General features: G+C 45.4%; 2 protein-coding genes across 2 annotated transcripts in view; one reads left to right on the top strand and one right to left on the bottom strand.

Moving 5' to 3' along the window:
- Positions 1-787: 787 nt before the first annotated feature.
- The window catches only part of LOC136836901 (centromere protein X-like), a 24,764-nt gene continuing 403 nt past the window's right edge, over positions 788-25,148 (top strand). The window contains exons 1-4 of the mRNA XM_067101344.1: positions 788-976; positions 3,734-3,817; positions 20,473-20,583; positions 24,998-25,148. The exon at positions 24,998-25,148 is cut by the window's right edge and continues 403 nt beyond it. Of these exons, the coding sequence (XP_066957445.1) occupies positions 956-976; positions 3,734-3,817; positions 20,473-20,583; positions 24,998-25,012 (231 nt within the window). The 5' untranslated portion in view covers positions 788-955 and the 3' untranslated portion in view covers positions 25,013-25,148. The remainder of the gene's footprint in view (positions 977-3,733; positions 3,818-20,472; positions 20,584-24,997) is intronic.
- Positions 25,066-25,148, bottom strand: part of LOC136836900 (isobutyryl-CoA dehydrogenase, mitochondrial-like) — a 26,863-nt gene continuing 26,780 nt past the window's right edge. Inside the window, exon 9 of the mRNA XM_067101343.1 lies at positions 25,066-25,148. This exon is cut by the window's right edge and continues 3,138 nt beyond it. The gene's annotated coding sequence lies outside the window, so the exon portion shown is untranslated.

Here is a 25,148-nt window from a genome sequence, read left to right as displayed (position 1 = left end):
TTCCTGCATAAACTTATCGAATATTATAAGTCACTGGTTTTCGGATAATCCTCATCATTTACCATGGAAAAAGTTTCCTGGAAGTTTTTGAGAAGAGTAATGAGGATAATGAAATTTTATTACCTCGTAGTGGAATACCACCTTCTGTAGTTCAAAATAACATGAAAAATGCATAGCCAAAAACTCACATTATTAGACTTCAGTACAGGGCACCAATTCCAAAACAAACTTACAGCCCTAAGAAAACAACCTATGAAACAACAGACTGGGACGTCCCAATCACCACAACCTATCTCTACCAAAACCACCATGGACTTTCCTCTCAAGACCACACTTCACTTATAGCAACCCCTTCCAATCTTTACACTGTTATACCTTGAATTTTCCAATATTCATCAATCATTAAATACGCTCTATGAAAAATATAAATATGGTATTATTTTTTTTGCGAATGTTTCCGTAGCTACCTGTATTTTTATTGGTTACCAATCTGAAAGTTGCATCTCGTTATAACTCTTACCGCACAGGTCACGGTCCACCACTCTGACTCCCTTTTCATTGTTTTAAGCGTTGAATAACTGAAAGTAGTTCCCGTGGCTTAGCTCTGCACCAGAATTTTCACAAATCCTCAATCAACCTCCACTAAACAGCTGAATCTCAGTGGCAAATGACCGCAGAAGAGAAAGAACCCTCTATTCTATTTGCAGACCTATCGAAAGATGAAACTGAAAACAGGAAGGAATTCATAAAAAATAAATGTTACTGCAGAGATGATAAACATAAACAAACACAAGCAAAGGAGTCCCAGCCCGAGAAGAACCCTAAAAGAGTTCAGAGGTCTGGTTAAACAAATCATTTATAACTAACTAACAAGCAAAGTAGGAATGGAATAAGCAAGGGAGCCGTTTCAAATATAAAGCCTGTCTACTACTACTACTACTAGAATCTGACGACCATGGAGGGTTCCTTCAAACAGGTTCGGTGAATGCATTTTATAATTAACATTTAAACAGTAACAGTAGTATCATTACATTAGATTGATTTGACAGAACCATTAACAAAGCTTTGCCATGCTTTTTATGGTACAGAATTAGCCTAAACTGAAAGGAAAGAAAGGGACCTGAGGCTGAGAAAATGAAGATCGTACCTGTAGGCTAACCAAATATTGGTAAATAGCCTATATACGGTGTTAGATTGATTAAAATTATTATATGTGATGGAGTTTTCATGCTGTCATCTTAAGTCTCCTTAAATTAATTAATACGAAACTCGTGCGCAAGTCTGTGGCAGATATACTGTTACGAAGATATTCACCGTTTTACCATTCATTCCAGTGAGACTTGTACAGAGCGTATCGCTTATGGAAGTGGTACTGGTATTAAATGAAACTTTACAACGAATGAAACGAACACCAGAGGCATTCAGAGCTCACATTAAAACATAGGAAAATGATAGGCTTAGGCGTATTTTAAAGTCTAAAATGTGATAATGGTTTAAAGAAAAAATCCATTAACCTATTTAGCCCAACGGTAGGCAGTAATTCTCACTTTAATACCACACCCACTCCGTGAGCGCCCCATTTAGTACCAGCCCACTGGAATTAATGTTAAAACACAAAAGCTAGGCCTAGTAAGGTATTATTTTACTTTAAACCATTAATCCCATTGATTTTTGACGAAGATATTTTCCCAAGTTTTAATATGTGCTTCAAACATTACTGACATTTGTTACGTTAACAAATGAGTACTTTTAGAGATTGTGGAACTCACCCTTGTGTCCTACAATTTAGGGGACCAGCATGAGAAAGGAGGGTTTTTAGGTGAAGGAAAACACAAAACAATTAAAAAACAAGGACCTTAGGTAATCCCATGATAGGTCTCATTCAGATTAAGGTAAATTTTTGGAATGGTACCCTAGGTTAGGTTAGGTTAGATGTGGCTGGTAGGTCATCAGCGAAGGAAATGACACTTTGAAATCCAAAATGAAACAATGGTTTAAAGTCAGATTTTACCACTTAGCATAGTTATTGGTAAATATTTGGAATTAACTTATCATTCTATTTTGATTGAAAGGTTGCTCAGCTTTGGGACAGTTTTCAATATAATTATAATAAATATACAATGTTTTGCAGTAAATTTTTACTTTAATTCTACAACCACTTTATGAGATGCTGTGTTCAGTGCTAGCCCCTTTGGAATGAATGTTAAATTATAAGCAAGACATGAAATATCTTGGAAACAGTAAATGTGAGGTAGGTTTTAGTATGACTTTTGTACGAAGCATATTAAGGAGACTTAAGAGCACAACATGAAAACTCCAGTATCAAGTTTTTGTTATTCCTTTCTTGCCAGTACAATTAGGAAGAGAGCAGTTCTTGCTCATTGCTTGGTCATGGTTGGAAGACTATACCTGAAGAAGACAAAATATATTAGAAAACAAGTTTTGCTAGATATTAGCATCAGAAAGATGACTTGGGATACATACAGACACTCCCAAGCCCTGCCATATGAGGTTGATGTTTGGGTTTATGAGATTCCAGCTTTTTCAACATCCTTATCCTTTCAGAGGAACATGAAAGCAGGAGCTTTTTGAAATTATGCTTCATGGCCTCACTAGCTAGGAACTGCAGGACCTCCAGTTGGTGTCAAGAACTTCTGTTTCTGAATAACATTCACTTAGCAGTTCACTTCTCCATTTCCACAGTTGCAAATTTGTATCCACAAGATTTATACACTTCAAAATAGTAGTTCAGACTCACGGAAACTACAGTAGTAGGATTTGTATTTAAACAAATCAAAATAATCCCTGTGAAAACAAAATTTATGTTTTTAATGGAAACCCATCAATATATAGAGGGTCCTCCCTCCTGGCTCCTCTGTTATAATTTTGTGGCATGCATCTGACAGAGGAGTTGTCATCTTCTTCCTCCTCTTCATTATATGGTTTGCATTTTGTCATGCTGACTGCACAGATAGGGTCATGTAAGCTGGTGGGTTTGTATTAAAAAATAAATCTTGTTTTCACAAAAAAATTTATCTTTTACTGCAGTGTTATATTCTTCTTAGTTATAGGTTTTTTACTTTGTGTTCAAAGAGGCTGTCTGTCAGTTTGTCTAGCCAGGACATGGTTTGAGATTACAATTATGGTTTTGTATTAGTGTCTGTATTCTAAAGAATAATGATACTCTCATTATTCTTTCAATTGTTTTACAGGTTTCGTAAAACAAATACAGTATCATGTGCTTAAGTTGAATAAGTGTTTTAACCTAGGAGATGCAAGAATCGTCATCTTGTGTAGACAATGTTCCTCAGTTATTCCCATATATATTGTCTCATCGTTGTTTACTGGCAAGACTGCTAATGTGCTAATGCTTTCCTTTAGTCATATTTCCAGTATGTTTCATCACTTCAGATTCTGTCCTTATAATTAAAATTCCAATGTGAAGAAATTTGTTGTACTTTTCTTTGATAAAACGATTAACAATTGTCTGTACTGTACTTGATAATGAATACTAATGCTTATTTTAACAAGCCTGCTTATTAGGTACTAAATACCACCCATACTTGTTTCCTTAGTTGACAATACCTGTTACCTAGCAGATTATCGTCAAGTTGACCTGTTCCTATTATCTTTGTGGTTTGCTGCTAGCTTGTCACAGAACTCTTTTTACTGAAAATTGTTTATTATTGCTGGTTTATAGTGCATTAATTTTGTATGTTTATCTGTATTTCAGAAACTTGTTGAAAGTTTCATGAAGGGCCATCTTGAGGACAAGAAAACAAGGATCAGTCCAGGCACTGTTAAGTTGATGGCAGAGGTAATATGATTTTCCTCTTATACGTTTTATTTTTATCTGAATTAATGGTTCAGGTGTCCGTAATAAGACTCTTATTTTGCTGTTATAAAGCCCAGTGGGGTAAACAACTTATGCATTGAATATCTTCATAAATTAATGAAGAGGGGATTGTTGCTAAGTAACCACTATGAACTTGAGAGGAAAGCATCCAATTGATGGAAAGTGGGTAAGAAAACAATTGATATATCCCAATGGAGGAGCATGTCTCCCTTCGGAGGAGGATACAATCAGTATGGTTGTATTATTCAGCCAGACCATTTACCATTAAAGTACAGAGATAGACTTAGGTAAGGCAATATCATGTACTGTACAGTACTTACAGTATACTGTATACCATATATTGCAATACACTCCCTGAACACCTGAATTAGCCCTGGTTACCTACCAGCCCGAACTATATCCCCAACTCATTACCCACTAAGTGGGTAATTAATTGTCAGCGTTACCAACGCTTACAGGAAAATCTTGTCAAATGAGTTACCTAGCTTACCGTTGGCAACGCTGCTGCAAGTCCCGGCTGTGTATGGCTGAGATCCCCAATTGCTTTTTGTTCGCCGTGCTGCTAGGACTTGTCCTACATCAGGCGAATTTTTGGTTCTAAGCCCGACCCCCATATTTTCGTTTTTGGACTGGATAACGACTTGGACTGGTTTTGATCGCCCCCTTCTCTCCTGGATTGTTCTTTTCTCTGGATTTTTGGACCTTCTCTCCCGTTTTGACTTGGCCTGGCTTTGGATTTTGATATGGATAAAATGGATAAGACACCACCCTTGGACAACACCTCGGCTTCCACATCTGCTTCTACCGTGACGACGGAGATCGCTACTGCTGGAGAAACTGCCGCCCATCGTTCATGCACCACCTGCAAGAAAAGGATGAGTACCCTTAAAAATGACAGACATTCGTTGTGCATAAATTGCAGGAAGGTACATTGTAACGTCACATTGCGATTTGACGAATGTAGGTCATGGTCGATAGCACAGATGGAAGATTATCTCAAGTATAGGAAATCATTAGCTTCTAAGTAAATGTAAGGATTCAGCGGTAGAGACTCAGGGTTTTGACAAAGAGACTTTAGAGTCGGAATTATTTAGGAAATTAGAAGACAAATTGTCAGCCAGCATGTTTAGTTTGTTTTCAAGTTTCATGTCAAAACTAACAGAAATAAAAGATCAGGAAAAAGGTAATAGGGACACAGAACCTAATCGCTCTTTTTCAGCTCCCCTGCCTGTTCCAGAACCAGCCGTAACGGGTGCCGGGGGTCATGGAGAACTGCAAACCTCAAAGGTAGGATCTTCCGGCCCCCCCGGCGCGGAGCAGGCAGTGTCAGCAGCAGATTTCCCCTTTCCCCCTGATAACGTAAGTCCTAAGGTAAAATCAAATTTAGGATTGACTCAGACAGTTAGGGATAGGACGGTAGTAGAGAATCAGGAAGATAGGTTGAAGGTGCAGTCGGAGTCAGGTGTCATTAAGGTTGCGGCTCCCTTGTTGGATCCAACAGCGGTTCATTTTCCCGCAGTAGGCTCTCTGCAACAAAAGGTTGCAAAATCGGTAGAGGATGATTCAATTTTGGTTCCTAGCTCTTCTGGTTAGGATAGGTTGGAAAGTATCCCTTCCTCTTCTTCGAAGTTTCTGTTTCCCCCTGGGGATAAACCTTTGTCCCTTTCAGGGTCTAATTCGGTAGATCAATTGCTGAACATTGCAGAGTATAATGCTGATCTGTTGGGACTTTCTAAAGGCTACAGATCTTTGGTTAGAAATTGTTTTAATATTGGTTTTTCCAACATTTTTTAGCATGTTTTGAAAAATCTCCCGGAATTCACAAATGATGCTTTAAAAGATTATCAGGGGGGAACAGAATCAGTCTATTTTCTTTCCTTAAAATCTATGGCCTCTTCTTTATCTACAGACATCTCTTCCACTATGGTTTCAAAATCTTCTATGGCTTTTTCTCAACCTTCCGTTTCGGGTCATTCTTCGGGGAGACTTTCGGTTTCTTCTCTCGCCCCTCCGAGCTCTCTACCATTAACGGACTTGCCTTCGGGACAATCTCCACAAATCATATGATTTCTCATCCTCCGGAGCTAGTTGCTGCGGCATCTGGCAGTGCGACTGTTCCCGTGTTCAATGTTTCGCCTCCGGTAGTCTCAACAATCACCCCGGTAGCTAGGTTTACTGGTAACCTATCATCCACAATCGCTTCAGGTTCGGTACCCCGCAGTTTCCCATACAAAACTCCTGTGAGCTCCGTCGCGACTGGTACGTTCTCCACTTGTATGACGTCATCGGCAGGGACTCCGGTGGTTACCCCGAGGGTGGCTTCTTCTCTCTTCCCTCCTTCTGTACCCTCCTTCTCTACCTTTCCAACAGGTTTATCTGTTCCTCTGGTTAGGACGGTTTTTGTAGGTTCGGGTTCGGTTGCGGGTCAGCAGGGGTTTTTCCCCCCTTGTTCTTCTTCCGCAAATAGCGGAGTGTCTGCTGCTGCGGTTCCTCATCTGCATGCTACTGTTATTCAGCCTAGTTCGGGGTTTGCGAGTGTTGCGGCTTCTCCGTTTTCGGAGGTGGGCGTGGTTCACCCAGGTGTGTCTGGCTCAAGCGTAGCTCCACCGTTGTTGGAGAGTGCAGGTTTTGCGCAACCCTTCTCGGCTGCCCACAACATGATTGCGACTGATTCTTCAGGTGTTCGTCTTGCCCACTCAGGTATTTCGTGTTCCATGTTAACTGATCCAGCGTTTTCTAGGGGTCAGCCTGTCTCTGTTCCTGTCTCGACTCAGTCGGATCTTTCCGATAAGGATTTCTCTTGCGAGGAAGAGGATCCAGTACCGGAAGCCTGTTCTCCTTCAGCGAACGAGAACAAGTACAAGCGGATGGTGGACTTCATTCATGCGCTTTATCCACAGTCCAAGGCTCCGGAAGAACCTTTTCAACCGAATCAGGCGATGTTTGAGTTGCTGTTTGCGACAAAACCAGTGGTGGCGCATGCACCAAAGAATCTAGTTAGTTTGGTTTGGCCGTGTCGAGCAGGCACTGAGGGAGGCGGACGGTAGGTTAGCGGCGTTAATTGGGTCGGGTAGGCAGGATTCCACCTTGCTTCTTTCTCGTAAGGGTTTTTACAAGGTTGCGGGTAACCCTTCTGTGGGTGTTAGGGTCCCTCTTAATGAATCAGTGGAAGCTCTTCTGTCTAGGGTCCCTTCTTCGAATCGTTTGGTTTCTGTCATGGCGAGAGAGGCGGGTATTTTGGAAGACACTTTTCGTACTCAGTCAGAGGCACTATCCCATTCGATGTGGATGTTATCTGGTTTAATGGGGTTCCTTAAACAGGACGGTTATTCTCCCTCGGACCCGGCGTTGTTCGACAACCTCATCACTTCGGTGTCAATGGGACTGGCCTATCAGGCAAACATTTCGGCCGGATGCACAACTTTCTTTGGTAAGAAAAGGAGGGACTTCTTTCTGAACCATCTACCTCCGCATTATCCGGACATTCACAAGAGGACTCTGTTGAGAGCACCATTGGCGCTCAGCAACAGTCTTTTCAGGGAGGAAGATGTAGCATCGATGGTAAATTTCGTTTCCTCTTCTTCAGCTGTCGAGTCACAGCAAGCAATGATTCGGGTGGCAGCACAGACCGCCAGATCACCGAGAGGTTCCAGGATGACATCACCAGCTAAGCGGACGCATTCCAAATCACCAACTAGGTCCCCTAAGAAAGTCCGCTTCTCATCAAAGTCTTCAGCTTCTGCTTCAGATCCGAAACCTTCTGTCCTTAAGATGGGTTTTCGGAAATAGGAGACATTTCCCTCGTCTGCACCGGTAGGAGGTTGCCTAGCTCCATTCTGGGAAATCTGGAAGGAGTGTGATGCGGAGAGTTGGGTAGTGGAGGTGTTAAGAAAGGGGTACAGAGTCCATTTTCGTTCTCTTCCTCCGCTATCCAGCTCACCGGTTCATCTTCCCAGCTATTCCCCTTCCTCCATCAGGGGAATAGCTTTAGCAGCAGAAGTCCGAGCCCTCTTGGAGAAGGGAGCATTAGAACCCGCTCCTTCTTCCCCAGGCTTTTACAGTCGGATTTTTGTGGCTCCAAAGTCGGGAGGATCTTGGAGACCCATCATAGATCTCTCGAGTCTCAACCGGTTCATCATCTCCCCGAAGTTCCGTATGGAAACTTCTCAGTCGGTGCTGCGGTCGGTCCGGAGAGACGACTGGATGATTTCAGTGGACCTCAAGGACGCTTATCTCCAGGGTCCGGTCCATCCGGAATCTCGGAAGTTCCTTCGATTCTCGGGTCCAACTGGAACATTTCAGTTCAGAGTCCTCTGCTTCGGTCTGACCACAGCACCTCAAGTCTTTACGGGGGTGGTGTCTCCTATTTCAGAGATAATGCATCGTCAGGGTTTCAGGATGAGGCGCTACCTCGACGATTGGTTAGTTCAGGCTTCGTCAGTAGAGGAAGTTTTGCAGGCGAGGGACTTCTTACTAAACTTGTGTCAAAAGTTGGGAATACGCATCAACTTGGAAAAGAGTTCTTTGATTCCAGCTCAGACAAAAACGTATTTAGGAATAACGATTCAGACGCGTCTTTTGAGGGCTTTCCCGACAGAGGAACGAGTTTTGGCAATTCTGAGCCAACTAGAAACATTCAGATCGAACAGAGCTCAACCTGTGAGCCTATAGAAGAGCTTGCTGGGCAGGATGGCCTCCCTCTCACTCCCAATTCCAGGGTGTCGTCTCCGGATGCGTTCTCTTCAGGCATGTCTCAGGAATCGCTGGGACTTTCGGGAAGAGAACTCATTCATAGTCTGGGACGATTCTTGCCTGAAGGATCTTCGGTGGTGGTCAGAAGAATATCATCTGACCATCGGCGTAAGATTGGACTCCCCCATTCCAGATTTCCATCTGTACACAAATGCCTCGGATCAGGGTTGGGGAGCAACCCTGGAGGAATGTCAGGCCAGGGGCCTTTGGACGAATCTGGATCGGAGGGAGTCCATCAACCACAGGGAACTAAGAGCAGTAGAAGAGGCTCTAGGTTGCTTCGCAGATCAGATAAGCAACAGGGCGGTAGCGCTCTTTTGCAACAGTGTAACTGCAGTGTCATACCTCAAGAAGGAGGGGGGGGACAAAACCGCAAATTTTGAATCAAGTCGCCCAGAGAATTCTCCGCTGGTGCAAGTGCCACAGGACTACTCTCATTCCTCAGTTCGTGTCGGAAAAACTTAACGTTTTGGCGGACGCCCTAAGCCGATCACAAGAGGTTCTAGGGGGGGAATGGAAGCTAGTGCAGGAGGAAGTTCAACTTCCATTGAATTAATGGTCAGCAACCATAGACCTGTTCGCTACAAGACTAAACTTTCGCTTCCCAGTATACTTCTCCCCAGTAGAAGATGTGCACTCTTGGAACGACATGCAAACATATGCATTCCCTCCATTCGGAATGATTCAACAAGTGTTGATGAAACTCAGGAACTCGAACAACACCGAAATGACGTTGATTTGCCCTTTCTGGCCTCAAAGACCTTGGTTCCCGGACCTTCTCGATTTACTGACAGATGTTCCGGTTTTCCTTCCAGAGAGGAAAGATCTTCTCAGACAGCCGCACTTCCATCACTTCCACCGGAACCTCCGCGTGCTGAAGCTAGCTGCGTGGAGACTGTCCAGCGAACAGCACGTCATGCCGGACTCTCTAAGGCAGTGGCTCGCCAACTGTCTTTCTGTCTGAGAAGATCAACCAGAAAACTATATCAGGCCAAGTGGGCGGTTTACCGCAGTTGGTGCCAGAACCAAGGTCATCGTATTTCACTTCCAACGGTAGCGAAAGTAGCAGACTTTCTACTTTTTCTTAGGAAAGAAAAGAAATTATCGTACGCTACGATCGCCGGTTACAGATCAATGCTTAGTAGTACATTCCGTTTCCATCTTCCGGAATTGGCGACCCGCAGAATACTTCACGATCTCTTAAGGTCTTTTAAGATAGAACGTCCAGTTCTTCCTCTTCAGGCACCATTGTGGGATTTAGCGGCGGTATTAAGTCTCCTTAGATCGTCAGAATACGAGCCATTAGAAGCACTGTCGTTAAGACAGTTAACGAAGAAGGTATTATTTCTAGTTGCACTGGCCACAGCTAGAAGAGTAGGAGAGATTCGGGCTGTTTCAAGAACTGTATCTTTCTCAGGGAAAGATATTTTTCTGTCATATTTGCCGGAATTCGTAGCTAAATCGGAATCGGAATCGAATCCTTTACCCAGAGCATTTAGAGTAACGTCTTTAGAAGATTTCGTAGGAGGTGACACTTCAGAAATGCTATTATGTCCAGTCAGGGCGCTTAAGGCTTATTTATTACGCACAGAAAAGATGTTGCCTCGCCCAAGAACACTATTCGTTTCTCCCAGATGTCCTTCGCGCTCGATCTTGAAGAATGCTATTAGTTTTTTCTTAAGAGAGGTGATACAACAAGTGTCAGCAAATTCTTCAACTCTTTCGGAACCATCGAACTCCTCTGAGCGCCCAAGAGCTCATAGTATTAGAGGGGTGGCGACATCGTCGGCATTTCTCAAGAATTTCTCGGTGTCGGCAATATTAGAAGCAGCAACTTGGAAAACACTATCAGTTTTCACTTCTTTCTACCTTAAGGACATTCAATTTTCGTCGGAAAAGGGTTACTCGCTGGGTCCTTTTGTGGCGGCCGATTCAATTCTTTAGTAAAGGGTAAACTAAGGGTGTGGGTGGGGAGAGTAGGGGCAAGGTTAGACAGCATAAGATAGGTGAGTAGAACTGTCAGTGAATCGGAATTCATTTACGGAACACAAGATTTTACAATTAAATGAGGTTAGGTATATCCAGGTGGGTCTCAGCTCGATTTATTCACCCATTCGGCACAGCATCGACGGCAATGGACGGCAATGATTCGAAGTCTCCGACTGCACACTCAACTTATCCTTGTACATGAGAGGCTACAATAGCCACATGGGAGGCCTGTCGTTCCCCTCCATACATGAGAGGCTACCAATAGCCGCATGGGAGGTTCGCCAGGCTCCGCTACATGCGAGGCTTTGATTAGCCACATGGGAGTTAGTTTCCCTTCTTCCGTGGGAGGTTTTCTTTGAATACCACATGGGAAGTAGCTCGACCCAGACAGTACCGTGACTCGAGACTGACGTTAAGGGTACTCTCTTTCAGGCATCCCCACCTGCCGAGTAGACAACCAGGTGAGGTTTGCTTTTATACGCATAGTAGACAATAATGAGTTACCTGCTTTACTTGTTGGTAGGTCGGTCTGACTTAATTGAACCCACCTCCACTAAATTTTGTTAATCGGGCTAATTCAGGTGTTCAGGAGTGTATTGCAATATGAAGTTTTCATAATAAAACTAATATTGTAATAGTTTTCCTGAACACCTGAATGATTCCCACCCTCCTCCCCACTTCAATCTGATTAATGAATAACGCAATTGGGGATCTCGGCCATACACAGCCGGGACTTGCAGCAGCGTTGCCAACGGTACGCTAGGTAACTCATTTGACAAGATTTTCCTGTAAGCGTTGGTAACGATGACAGTTAATTACCCACTTAGTGGGTAATGAGTTGGGGATATAGTTCGGGCTGGTAGGTAACCAGGGGTAATTCAGGTGTTCAGGTAAGTATTACAATATTAGTTTTATTATGAAAACTTCATTTTCTGGCATATAGGGCCACTAGCTTTGGATGCTATTCAGCTTTGGTGAGCATTCTCTAAAAAAAAAAAAAGCCCCATCCATAATCTATACATCCCTTCCCACTATGTCATTTTGTAGGTTGTTACTTACCAGGTATCAATTATGTACCGTATTACTGTAAAGAAGAAGAAACAGTAAAACATTGACAGGATTTGCAATCATTTGAGTGTTTTCATAGAATGCAGTATGCATTTTTCAGAAATATTATAATTAGGTTTTTGTTTATTTTACTATTCAACATTTTTCTTTTTTACAAGCCTTGTATAAAGTCTACAGGTTTGTCACATTTTAACTTGATATGGTTTTTTATACCGAATGCTAATCTGTCTCTGTAGGAAGGCTTGAATTTTTATGCTGAGGAAACATCGTTGAAAGAGTCTTATACTTCCTTCTTCCATTTAAGATTGCCTCAGTGTCATCGTGCTCTCTCCATCCTTCTTGGTTTATAGACTTGTGAAGAAGAGGGGGTTCATATGAAGTGTTCCTAGGGTTATCCTTCAGAATTCCTGTGAATGTTCTCTTCCCTTGTAGAGGGGATGAGGAGTCTTTTTTTCATCTCTAAATGAAAAAAGCTTTGATTAGAGGCACTTCTCGCAAACAACAATTGTGCCATGTATTCAGAATTCTATATCTCCAGGCAGCATCATAAGCCTTCTCTATGTCAAGGAGGACAGTTACATGATGCTGCTTGGAGGCAAATGCTTCACACACAAAGGTTTTAAGCTGCATTACTGCATTAGATTGTCTATGATGAAATGCAATTTTTGAATTCCACACCTGGTTAAAAAATTTTATTACATTAGATTCCAAACCAGTCTGGTATTCACAATTGTTACGACACAATATACAAACCCTCGGTCCTTTACATTAGGGATTACTTTCAGGCGTAGGCTGGAAACGGCCGTTGAACTTCAAACAAGGTGGTTAGGCAGTTAACTACTGTCCGGGAGGCGGGAGTACCGCCTGCCCGGATGTAAACATTCCAATTTTCTTTCGGCCGTTGTAGAGCATGGATGTTGTTCTTCGCCGCTCTCTGCCTGACAGCTTTCTTTTTCTGCATCATTGGTGGGAAACTTACTCTTTTTCTTTGTTATGGAGAAATCATCCAAACCTTCCTATCCTCAGCGCATATGTCCTGGGGTAGGGGGTAAAAAGTGTAACTCTTTTCAGTCTAGAGTCGACGTGGACCCACACGCCCTCTGTACATCTTGCAGGGGACGTGTATGTTCACGCGACGACCCTTGTAGTGAGTGTTGCTCTTGGTCCCCCGAGCAATGGAGGAAGTTCGAGGGGAGGAGACGTTACCGTCGTAAGCCTACCCAGGAGTCGTCCGAGGGAAACACACCCCCGACGACTCCAGTGGTGGCGAATGTGTCGGGCTCGTTTCTCCCTCCCGGTGAACTTCCCCTGCTTGCTCCCTCTCCCTTGGGTGAGGGCTCCCCCTCCCCTTCCTCTTTCATTTCATCGTTTGTGGAAGGGCGTGGGGGAGAGTTGGACCGGGACATCCTTTCTGAGGTCTCTTCCCGTTCCGGAGGGGAGTTTTTTCCTCCGGAGTGGGTAGAGGCTTCCTGTACTAACCCAACTCTCGCTTCAGGTCTCGGGCTGGATAGCCAGGCTTCGATCCCAAGCTCAACCTGGCTACACCTGGGTCTACCTGGCACGTCACTGGAGGGATTGGCTCCACTGCCCCCCGCTCCAGTTACTACTCACTCGGCAACGACAGCCACTACTACGACCGTCACCATGTCTAGGTTTGCACAGCTCCCGGTGTCAGTAGCATCACATCTCGACACCCAGGTTTTGGCGTCACCTGCGTTGCAACACGCTGTTCCGCTGCCGCCTGGCTTCCTGGCTCCGTTCACGCGTGCTGGCCCTGCCTACATGGTGACGTCATCATACCCGTATGTGACTCTCGCTGCCCCCGTTGCTGACCCTGGCTTGTCCATGACCACTGTTCCTCGCCTGACGTTCCAGCCTGGTCCTTCGTCTGTTCCAGTCCCCATCCCATCGACCCTGGCACGGCCTGACATGAATATCCACGCGGGAGGGGCGGCGCCTGCATTCCCGGCCCCGCCCACTTTTGTTCCTGGCCGACGCAAGGCTGTCTCCACCCAGGCAAATGCTGGCTCGAGCTCCGCAGTCTCTGCCCGGGATGTGCCTTCTGCTGCAGCCCCTCCTGCTGTTCCTGAGTCTTCGGCCTCGCTCTCCTGGCTTGGGGACTTGACAGCGTTCCTGAAGCAGATGGTGAAGAAGAAGAAGAAGAGGTCTAGGAAGGTGTCGTCGTTTTCATCTTCGTCTTCGTCATCATCGTCGTCTTTGTCTGCTGCCTCTTCCGTTTCTCCTTCCAAGGCTTCGCAGCCGAAGAAGAAGTCTGCCTCTTCCCCCCCTAAGAAGCCTCGCACCGAAGCTCCTAAGGGTCTGCCTCCTTCCACAGGGAAGGCAGTGGGATCTCTCGTCGGCTCTTCCCGATCCTCAGATCAGGGAACCGCTGCCCTGGCCTCCGGGTCAGTGGCACCGGGAGCCAAGGGTGTGCAGACCAAGGCCTGCACTCCCCCTGCTGCGCCTAAGAAAATTCCTGCGGCGAAGGCCAGCGAGTCAAGCGCCGACACTTCGCTTGCGAAGTTGCTCGAGTACCGGGTCCCCAAGGAGACCCGGGTACCCCAGTCTGATACGGGAGAAACTTCTCGCCGTACAGACCAGGGCATGGGGCGAGAGAAAGAGCTGGGGCATGCAGGTGCTCTGACTCTTCCTGCTGGCACTCCTTCAGGTGCCAAGTCAGGTTCCCGGGATAGTGCTTCAGCCCTGCAGGGCCAAACGCAAGGAGAGGTGGAGAAGAGGTCCCCTGCTCAGTCTTCCCGAGAGGCTACGGCCTCAAAGAAGACTGGGGCGCGCCCAGAGGACAGCGCAAGCTCGCGCCAGCCAGCCGCGTGCTCGACTCCTCCCAGTCCCCGGCCACGTCCACGCGGCCAGCCTGGCTCGGGGGAGACGAGTGCGCGGCTCGGCTCTCGCGAGCTGCTCCGCTCTCCTCGGGAGATTGCTTTGCTTGGGCTAAAGCAGTCTCCTTAACCCGGGGGCTCGTCATCACCGCGGGTTGGTGACCGCTTTCGGCCCACTGCCTCTGCTGGTTCTGCCAGTAAAGCCAGTGGGAGCGCCCGATCTTCCTTGCCTGTCCCCTCCGCCCCTTTGGTTTCTTCCAGGGGGCGCGAGTCAGAGAGGAGGAACTCCAGGGAGTGTTCTCCTCAGAGTTCTACTGCGTGGGGGTACGAACCTGGCTGGGTTCTCGGCTCGACCAGGTCCTACGCCCGCGTGGTTCAGGAAGGTCCACGGGGGTCTGCCGAGGTTCTCCCTCCTGCAGGGAGAGTAGTTCGGGAGGACCGCACTCTGGAGGGACTTGAGGGTCCTCTGCCCCAGGATGCGGACACCCCCGAAATACAGAGGACTTTTGCGGAGGTTATCGCGCTGATTCGTCAACACAATGACCTTGGGGAAGGGACCACAGCCTCGTCTGTGGATTGTCCGTCGCGCCTCAAATCCTTCTGGGGACCCAAGAAGGAACCCAAGGCTTCGGTGGGGCTGCCGTGGTCCACGCTTGCCGAGGGGGTACTCGACCAGGTGAACGGTCTTGTGTCTGGGCAAGACAGTTCGCTTTGTTCGAGCCGCTCGGACAAGCTTCCTCCTCCTCTGCCTCGAGAGAAACGCTTCTACACTCCAGTGAAAGGGGCGTTACTGACTAAGCAGGTTGACCTGGACCTGACTTGTTTGGATCCAGGTCTGTCGTTGCAGCAGTTGACTGCAGAGAGTATCTCCCTCTCTCAGCAAGAAGCTGCAACCCTGGAAGCCACCGCCATGGCGGCCTTCCAAGCAGTCTCCTGGCTCGATCTGTGGTCCTTCACAGTATCGAAGGTAGCTGCTTCCTCAGGCGCTATTGTACCTGGGGAGGACCCCACCTTTGGGAGACTGTGCCAGTCTGGGGGTAGGGCTATCTCCTACCTCACCCACCAGACTGCAAACCTGTGGGCGAACCTTGTGCTAAAGCGAAGGGATGCCGTTCTCTCTCGCTTCGCCAGGTCTGTAGGTCCCGAGTCAGCTATCGCCCTGCGGAATGGACTGTTGCTGGGTTCCTCCTCTCTCTTCCCCAGAGAGCTGGTGGACGCCGCAGTGGACAAGCGCCATGCCGATGACAGCGACCGGCTTGTCCACCAGGCAGTGGCCAAGACCTCCGGGTCTTCGCATTCCACTGCGGCCAGGTCTTCGGGCCAGGCTGGCACTTCCTCAGCCCCTAAGAAGTCCCAGTCTTCGAAAGGGTCCCGAGGAAACACCCCCTTCTTCTTCCTCGAGAAGGGGTTGTCCCTCCCGCCCTTTTCAGCCCACTTTCCAAGTCGGTAAAGGGGGCAAGGGTAAGAAGAAGAAGGGGAAACGCTAGGGGCGGCGTTCCTCCCCAAAAGCTGCCGAAGGTGGGGGGTGCCTGTCGAGCCATTGGGCAACTTGGCAGCGACATGGAGCTGAGACCTGGATAGTGGATGTCCTTCGGGAGGGATATTTACTACCCTTCGAGTCTCTGCCTACCCTCACCTACTCTCCAGTCCATCTCCAGACTTATGTTCCAGGATCGCCGAAGGACACCGCGCTACAGCAAGAAGTGCAAGCCATACTGAGCAAGGGTGCTGTAGAAGTCGTGTCGGACCATGTGGCGGAATTCAAAACCACAAAAAAACAGTACACAACACTCACCCTGGTCCTCGGTTGCTGGAAGATGGAGTAAGGCGTCCACGGTCGCCAACACAGCACACAAAACCACACAAACCAAACCAAAACAGAAAAACACACGACTCACGAAAATACAGCAACAAGAACAGCACACTAACAAGGAAAAACAACAACTCTGAATCAGCACACAAACAAACTGTTTAAGACCAAAAAAAACGACTGACCGGCACTAGCTCTGACTCAAAACTGCCTCCAAAACAGAAAAATCCTCACATATATTCCACAGACAGACAGCGCCGTAAACAAACTAACGACCTCATCCCTCTTCCAACAACCGAAGCACTCACTAACGACAATTACACTCTCTCTCTCTCTCTCTCTCTCTCTCTCTCTCTCTCTCTCACAAAACGTTGGGAAATGCTAAATAAAAACAAATTTATCCATCCCTCTATAACCAGTCTCCAGTCAGTCTTCCAATTCAGGGCACTTTGTTTCGGGCTCTCGACCGCTCCCCAGGTGTTCACGAGAGTATTCTCCCTCGTGTCAGCTTGGGCCCACTCGCACGGGATACGTCTTCTGAGGTATCTCGACGACTGGCTAGTCCTGGCGAGCTCTCGCTCGCAGTTGCTACAGGACAGGGATCGGCTCCTCGAGTTTTGCCGGGATCTAGGGATCGTGGTAAATCTGGAGAAGTCAGATCTCACCCCCAAGCTGAGGGTAAAGTACCTGGGCATGCTGATAGATACGGTGGCAGCGAAAGTCTTTCCCTCGGACTCTCGTATCAGCAAGTTCAGGCAGGCAGCACAGCTGTTCCTGTCACGGCAGGAGCAGCCAGCTTGGCAATGGCAAGTCGTCATCGGTCACCTGTCGTCTTTGGAGAAGCTAGTACCTCACGGGCGTCTTCACCTGCGGTCTCTTCAGTGGAGACTAAAGGAGTATTGGTCCCAGTCCCAAGACCCCCAGTCCTTCCTCATCCCTCTTTCCGAGGAGGTGAGGAAGGACCTTCGCTGGTGGTTAGACGACAGGAACCTCTTGATAGGAGTATCCCTGCATACTCCCCCTCCGGACATGCTTCTGTTTTCGGATGCATCGACCGAGGGATGGGGTGCACACCTGGAGGAGTTGCTGACTTCTGGAGTGTGGCACCGAGACGATGAGCACCTTCACATCAACATCCTGGAACTCAAAGCGGCCTTCCTGGCCCTCCAAGAGTTCCAGGATCGAGTGATGGGACACTCCGTGGTACTGATGAGCGACAACACCACGGTAGTGGCATACGTCAACAAGCAGAAGGGACTGGTGTCCCACCAGCTTCATCAGTTGACGATGCAGGTGCACGAGTGGGCCGTGGCTCACTCGGTAGAGCTGTCGACCAGGTACATTCCAGGCAAGAGGAATGTCGTGGCAGACAAGCTCAGCCGCCAGAGCCAGGTGGTAGGGACTGAATGGTCCCTCCATCAGGAAGTAGCGGAAAGGCTGTTCGACCTGTGGGGGCGTCCAGCCATCGATCTGTTCGCCACCCGGCACAACAGAAAGCTCCAGGTCTTCTGTTCTGTCGTGCCGGACCCATGGGCCGCTGCGGAGGATGCGTTCCAACACCCGTGGGACAATCTCGATGCATACGCCTTTCCCCCATTCTGTCTGATTCGCCGAGTGATCAGCCGAGTGATGATCACCCCGAATCTCAGAATGACTCTGGTGGCACCCAAATGGCCCCAGGCCGTTTGGTCCCCGGACCTGCTAGCTCTCCTCTCCAAGGCACCGAGAGAGATTCCCCCCTGGCCCAACCTCCTGCGTCAGCCTCACACAGAGCGGTTCCACCTGGCAGTGCATTCCCTGTGTCTTCACGGCTGGAGGTTATCCACCATCTCTTGCGAGCGAGAGGCTTTTCGCGCCGCGCAGCAGCAGAGATGGCAGGATACCTCAGAAGATCCTCCGCAGCGGTATACCAGGGAAAGTGGTCCGTCTTCTGTGGTTGGTGTCGTCGAAGGGGTATCTCTCCGGTCGGAGCTACTGTTCAGCAGGTCGCGGACTTCCTCGTCTTCCTTTGCCGAGAGAAGCTTCTCTCCATTTCAGCTGTGAAAGGCTACCGCGCCGCACTCGGCCTAGTCTTACGGCTGAAAGGAGTAGACATCTCCTCCTCCTTCGAGATTTCTCTACTCATGAGAAGCTTCGAACGGTCTTGCCCACCCAGGGATCTCAGGCTCCCTGCGTGGGACGTGACTCTCGTCCTAAGGAGCTTGACTCGTACATCGTACGAGCCTTTACGAGAGTCGTCAGACAGGGATCTGACCCTCAAGACCGTCTTCTTGCTAGCCCTGGCATCGGCGAAGAGAGTTGGCGAACTTCACGGACTTTCCTTTGATGTGAAACACTCGAGGGGATGGGGATCAGTTACGCTCGATTTCGTAGGTAATGAACCAGACGAGATGCTACTGTGTCCTGTTAGAGTGCTGTGGCGGTATCTGAAGAGAACTTGGCGCCTCCGGCCTGAGTGTCGACGACTCTTCGTTAGCACTGGCTCGACCAAGAAAGAAGTGTCCAAGACCACCATCTCTTTTTGGCCTCGTGAGATGATAAGGAGAGCGTACTCTGCTGCAGGAGAAGACGACGCTGGTACGCTTCGTCCGAGAGCTCGCGAGGTCCGCAGCATTGGTCCGTCTCTCGCATTATGGAAGAATATGTCGGTGTCACAGGTGCTGAAGGCGGGCGTGTGGTCCCAGCAGACTACCTTCATCTCCTTCTACCTCCAGGATGTTGCACACAAGTCCTTGGACACTTTTTCCTTGGGTCCTGTGGTGGCTGCTCAACAAGTTGTGTAGCTTATCCAGCTCCTCTAACAGGACAGGTTGCACCTCACCTAAGTTGTACGGTTGTGATTGGGAGATCGAATGTGGAGTGACTGGCCTCTCTTCTTTCTCCCCATCCTGGCTCTCTTCCCACGGGCAGGGAGCGGACGTGCCGTTACAAGCTGGATCTGGCGATCGAGGCAGGTAAGCACTCCTTCCTCTTGCAAGGGGAGGAAGGAGACCATGACTATAAGACAAACCCAATGCTTGTATTTGCCTTATTGTCATCCGACGTCAAATTCCTCCTAGCCTACTTTGCATGAACTGACGTCTCCTCTTTCATGCAAAGAGACCCAGAAGTCTGACAACTGATCTTGCGTTTCTTACAACCCGATCTTTTGTCAGAGGCAGTTTTTCCCTTCCTCACTCTCACGACCAGGAAGGGAAGACAAGGTGGTGAACTCCAGTCAGTTCAGAGAAACTTTATCAGATTCCTCCTCCAATCAGTGAGTCTCCTAATGTAAAGGACATAGGGTTTGTATATTGTGTCGAACAAAATAACAATTTTTAAAGTAAATTGTATTTTTCCTAACTATACAAACCCGAGGTCCTTTACACTTTATGCCCACCTCATGCCACCCCTCAATCTGATACCTGGGCTGAAAGGCAAATTGGAATGTTTACATCCGGGCAGGCAGTACTCCCGCCTCCCGGACAGTAGTTAACTGCCTAACCACCTTGTTTGAAGTTCAACGGCCGTTTCCAGCCTACGCCTGAAAGTAATCCCTAATGTAAAGGACCTTGGGTTTGTATAGTTAGGAAAAATACAATTTACTTTAAAAACTGTTATTTTTCCATCAGTGCAATTGGGCAATACCTAACTAGTAAAGTCTTTCAGGTTTAAGAAAAGGTAAAACACCAGCAGCTTCCCAAATGGCTGGGTATCTGCTGTCATGCCATAATACGTGGATTTTACTGGTAATGAAATATTTAGTGTTATCTGAAATACAGTATGCCTAAACATTTCACAAGGGATGTCATCTAGACCAAGCCCAGTAATACAAGAAATGACAGCTAGAGCAGAATTAAACTCACTATATAAAAGTCATGAATGAAACTCACTCTGTAAAAGCTATGTTATAACTGTCATTTCTGTTTGAGAAAAAGTCTGAGATTTGTGATTCTTACATTTGAAACAGATCTTATGGGGAGCTGTCTGATTTCTTGTTCTGCAGATATGTCACTTGGTATGAGTTACTAGTTAATGATGCAGATACCAGTAGGATTTTTTTTCTCTGATGTCATTTACTGTTTTTTATGTTTTTGGAATTACAGTAGTTAACAAAAATTTATTTTTATACTAGTTTAAGACAAATTAATTTGATTTAACCTTAATATTTCTTGCTGTAGGTAATGCAGCTAATTGTAAGAGAAGGTGCTACGAGAGCTGCTCACCAGGCAAAGCAAGAAGAGTCTGAGATAGTAGAACTTCAGCATATGGAGAAGATACTGGCTCAGTTTGTAAGTTATCCTTTATCACTGTTATTATAGTTGACAATGACTGTATTGTGCTTTGATGACTTGTATATTGTCTTAAATATCACTAGATTTAGGTGATGTACTAATATCCGTTCTCAGTAGGGCGAATGCATTGTTGCTGTTTCGGTTTTGCCTATCAGTTATCACCTCCTTTTCCACAACTGTACTGCCTAGTGAACATTGTAGACAGGGTATTCATTTGACCTAGTTCATGAGACAGCACCTTTGTTGAAGAGATCAGGGAAGTATTGGTGTCTCCAAAACAGATTATTGCCACCTTCAAGTATGAGATTAGTTGTCCAAAAGGTCTAAGGATATGTAAGATGATAACGCAGAATTATCAAAACAGAGTTGTTCCGACACGATATACAAACTGTCGTTCCTTTACTTTAGGAATTACTTTCAGGCTTAGGCTGGAAATGGCTGTTAAACTCATGAGCAAGGTGGTTAGGCAGTAACTACCGCCAAGTAGGCGGGAATATCCGCCTGCCTGGATGTAAACATTTCAGTTTGCTTTCAGCTGTCATGCATTGCTGACGTGTTTTTGGTTCTCTCTGCCTGACTGTTGTTAAGCTCTTATTATCCCGGTGGGATCTTTCAGTATTTTTGTTTATACATACGTGGGTTTGATATTTATTAATACAAACCCACGATTTGTGATAACCTTGCATAAGCCATCGTTCCCTGCGCTGTCTTGTGTTTGACGGCCAAGGGTATATTTGGAGAAGCGTAACCGACTGGTAATGCTTCTCTTCCAGCAGCCCTTTACATAAATACTGAAGGCGCCCCTGTACATTCGGAGATATAGTTTGGGACATAATATCTTCGCTCTCCTACATTGATCGGGACGTAAGAGTCCGTTCCCTTCTTGGGCTTCTGCCCTCCGTGTATAAGGGGCATCACTGCTTCCTTCCTACTTATGCTGCGTGTTGCTCGCTGCCTGCGCTTGGAGAACTACGGGACAGGTGGGAGGTTGCAGCTGTCGTCGGTAAGTTCTGCTTCCACGGCGCCCTTGGTGGCCTCCCCTCTGTCCTTTTTCTCTTCCCGTAGGTTCTTCCTTCTTCCCTTTAGTAGATCTCTCTCCTTCACCCTCTTCGCCTGCTCGTCGGGCGAAGACCAGGGGCGGGGAGCGATCAGGCGACCTCTTCTAGAGTACCTCCTCCCACTGCGTAGGGCAGTTCCCCTTGTAGCGAGAGGAGTCTCCCTCTACTAATCATCAGGTGAGAATGTTGGGTTTCATACAAGAAACCTTTAGCATATTTGGCTGAGCGGATATTGTCTAGCTGCACTGCCCACCATCCCATTCTCAATGTTGGAATCAGCTATCTTTAACATTAAGTAAAATTCATCCCAAGTAATGTAATTTTCATAATCAAATTTATTATTGGGATACTTAACCCTTAAACGCCCAGCCTCTATTTGCAAAAGTGTCTGTCGTATGCCGGCGGTGTTCGGGAGTTAGTGATGAAGCGGAAAAATTTTTTTTTTCAAAAAATCACAGCACGCTTAGTTTTTAAGATTAAGAGTTCATTTTTGGCTCCTTTTTTTGTCATTGCCTGAAGTTTAGAGTGCAACCATCAGAAATTTAAAAAAATATCATTATCATATATAAATATTGGAATATATGACAGCACAAAAAAAAATTCCTATATAATTGTATACAAATCGTGCTGTGAGCAAAACGGTTAAAGCTAATGAGTTATTTTTTTTTCGTTGTATTGTACACTAAATTGCGATGATTTTGGTATATAACAAATTGTAAAACGATCAAAGCAACACAGAGAAAATATTATCACAAAATGATGCATGAATTCGTAATGTGCGGACGTAAAAACAAGTTTTTTCTAAAATTCACCATAAATCGAAATATTGTGCTAGAGACTTCCTGTTTGTTGCAAAATGAAGGTAATTGATTGAATATTACTAGACTGTAAGTGTTTTAGCTTACAATTGCAGTTTTCGACCATTTCGGTTGAGTTAAAGTTGACCAAAGGTCGAATTTTTCCTATTTATCGTGATTTATATGAAAATATTTCATAACTGATAAAAGCTACAACCATGAGTTATTTTTTGTTGTATTCTACATGAAATTGCGCTTATTTTCATATATAAAACTTTAAGTAATGGATAATATAAAACGGTGCAAACATTACGACAAAGTGATGAAAGAATTTCTGGGATTTTCGGCCGAGTTACCGCGCGCGGACGTAAGGAAAAAGTTTTTTTCAAAAATTCACCATAAATCGAAATATTGTGCTAGAGACTTCCAGTTTGTTGCAAAATGAAGGTAAATGATTGAATATTACTAGAATGTAAGAGTTTTAGCTTACAATTGCGTTTTTCGACCATTTCGGTTGAGTCAAAGTTGACCGAAGGTTGAAATTTTGGCACTTATTGTGATTTATATGAAAATATTTCAAAACTGATAAAAGCTACAACCATGGGTTGTTTTTTGTTGTATTTTACATGAAATTGCGCACATTTTCGTTTATAAAACTTTATGTAACGGCTAATATAAAACGGTGCAAAAATTACGACAAAGTGACGAAAGAATTTCTGAGATTTTCGGCCGAGTTACCGCGCAGACGTAAGGAAAAATTTTTTTTCAAAAATTCACCATAAATTGAAATATTGTGCTAGAGACTTCCAATTTGTTGCAAAATGAAGGTAAATGATCAAGTATCACTAGAATATAAGAGTTTTAGCTTGCAATTGCATTTTTCGACCATTTCGGTCGAGTCAAAGTTGACTGAAGGTTGAAATTTTGGCACTTATTATGATTTATATGAAAATATTTCAAAAGTTATGAAAGCTACAACCATGCATTGTTTTTTGTTGTATTCTACATGAAATTACACATATTTTCATATATAAAACTTTATGTAACAGCTAATAGAAAACGGTGCAAAAATTATGACAAAGTGACGAAAGAATTTCAGAGATGCGTCGCTGATGCTCTGTAGTGCGAGAAGAAAGAAATTCGCGCATGCGCGGCTGGGTAACGCTTGTAAACAAAACAACAGCATGATCCGTGAACTCCCAGCATCCGTCAAGGCGCGTGATTTAAAATCTTTTGCAAACTATGCCTATAACTATTTTTCCGCGAATATTTAAAAAACTTTTTGTAGTCGACGTACCGTACGTCCACTCGGCACCCGACAGACAATTTTAGTCGACGTACAATACGTCCAGTCGGCGTTTAAGGGTTAATAGACCCTGCCCAGCCTCCCCACCACTTACTGGGCTGTCATGAAAAAGAGCTAAAACAGTCAAAACATACCTGGTAGAGAACAAGTGAACTAGACAGCCATCTGGGTAAGCCAGGCAATCATCTTTTTTGAAAGCTGGCTTGCCTGCCAGTTTGAGCAAAGATATAGCTATCTTCAACAGCGGGCAAGCATCCAAATAATAAATTCAATTTTGAAAACTTTTATGTGGATAAATTGATAATGATGAAGACTCTGATAACACTTTTAAGGATGCTCAGTATATGTTGGTTGAAAGTTGGGAAATCAATAAAGATATGTATGATTCCAAGTGTTGTTCTACATTCAGCGTGAACCATTCAGACAGGATATTACTTCAGTGTTGTTCATTTTTAATGAAGAACACCACAGTCCAGTAGTTTAATTTGTTTTTATTATTATTATCACATTCATTATTTCACAGTACTTTCCATGTGCTAAGATGAAGGGATTTAGACAGCAACAAATGACTGACAGGAACAAGGGTATACAGTATTTGATTAAGCCATAAAGATTGCAGCTTTGGCTGCTTTATCAGCATCCTCATTTCATTTAATGTTTACATTTGTAGGTACCTAAACTGTCAGTAATTATATTGGTGTCATATATTTTTGGAATAAAAACTGATTTGCTGAAAAAGTGGGTATTCAGTACAATTTTAAAAGGAATGAACAAGCCCCTCTAGTTAGAAAAAATTGTTTGATCATATAACACCTTTTTTTCACCAAATATAAATGTAATCCATCAGTCCCCTTTACTGTACTGTTGTTTGCTCTATGTTTACTCGTTGTCAAAGACTGGCAAGGCGTGATGAATGCATGTGGTTGGGAAGGCACAGTTCAAAGTTAAAGCTTAACCCACTACCATGTCCCAGGTCAAGTTCTGCATGCATTGATGATTTCCATGACTGCTTTTTAATGTATATACTTCCTTTTTTCCTATGTATTCCCCAGCTACATTGGTAATTTAAGAACAGGCACCATCACCTTTTACCTGGCTCACTATTAGTGGGTTAGCTACTCCAATAATATGCTCTTTTGCATCATATGACTAACAATCACTTTCAATTCTTGTGCAGCTTGTCTGCCTTTGTAGATGTATTTCTTAGTCAAGTTTATGCTTCTATAATTTTCTTATCTACTTTTTCACAGCTGCTGGACATTTGAAAGGACAACAATGAACTGCATCCATATGTATTGTGAAGAAGTGATAGAGGAACTACAATTTTTCTTTTATTGTAAGACCATAATCTATACAAAAAATTAGAGCCAAAGATTACCATATCCATGTTAATAGTACAAC

Source organism: Macrobrachium rosenbergii, chromosome 57 (genome assembly GCF_040412425.1).
Source record: "Macrobrachium rosenbergii isolate ZJJX-2024 chromosome 57, ASM4041242v1, whole genome shotgun sequence".
Taxonomy (NCBI): Eukaryota; Metazoa; Arthropoda; class Malacostraca; order Decapoda; family Palaemonidae; genus Macrobrachium; species Macrobrachium rosenbergii.
This window is presented reverse-complemented; position numbering and strand designations above follow the sequence as displayed.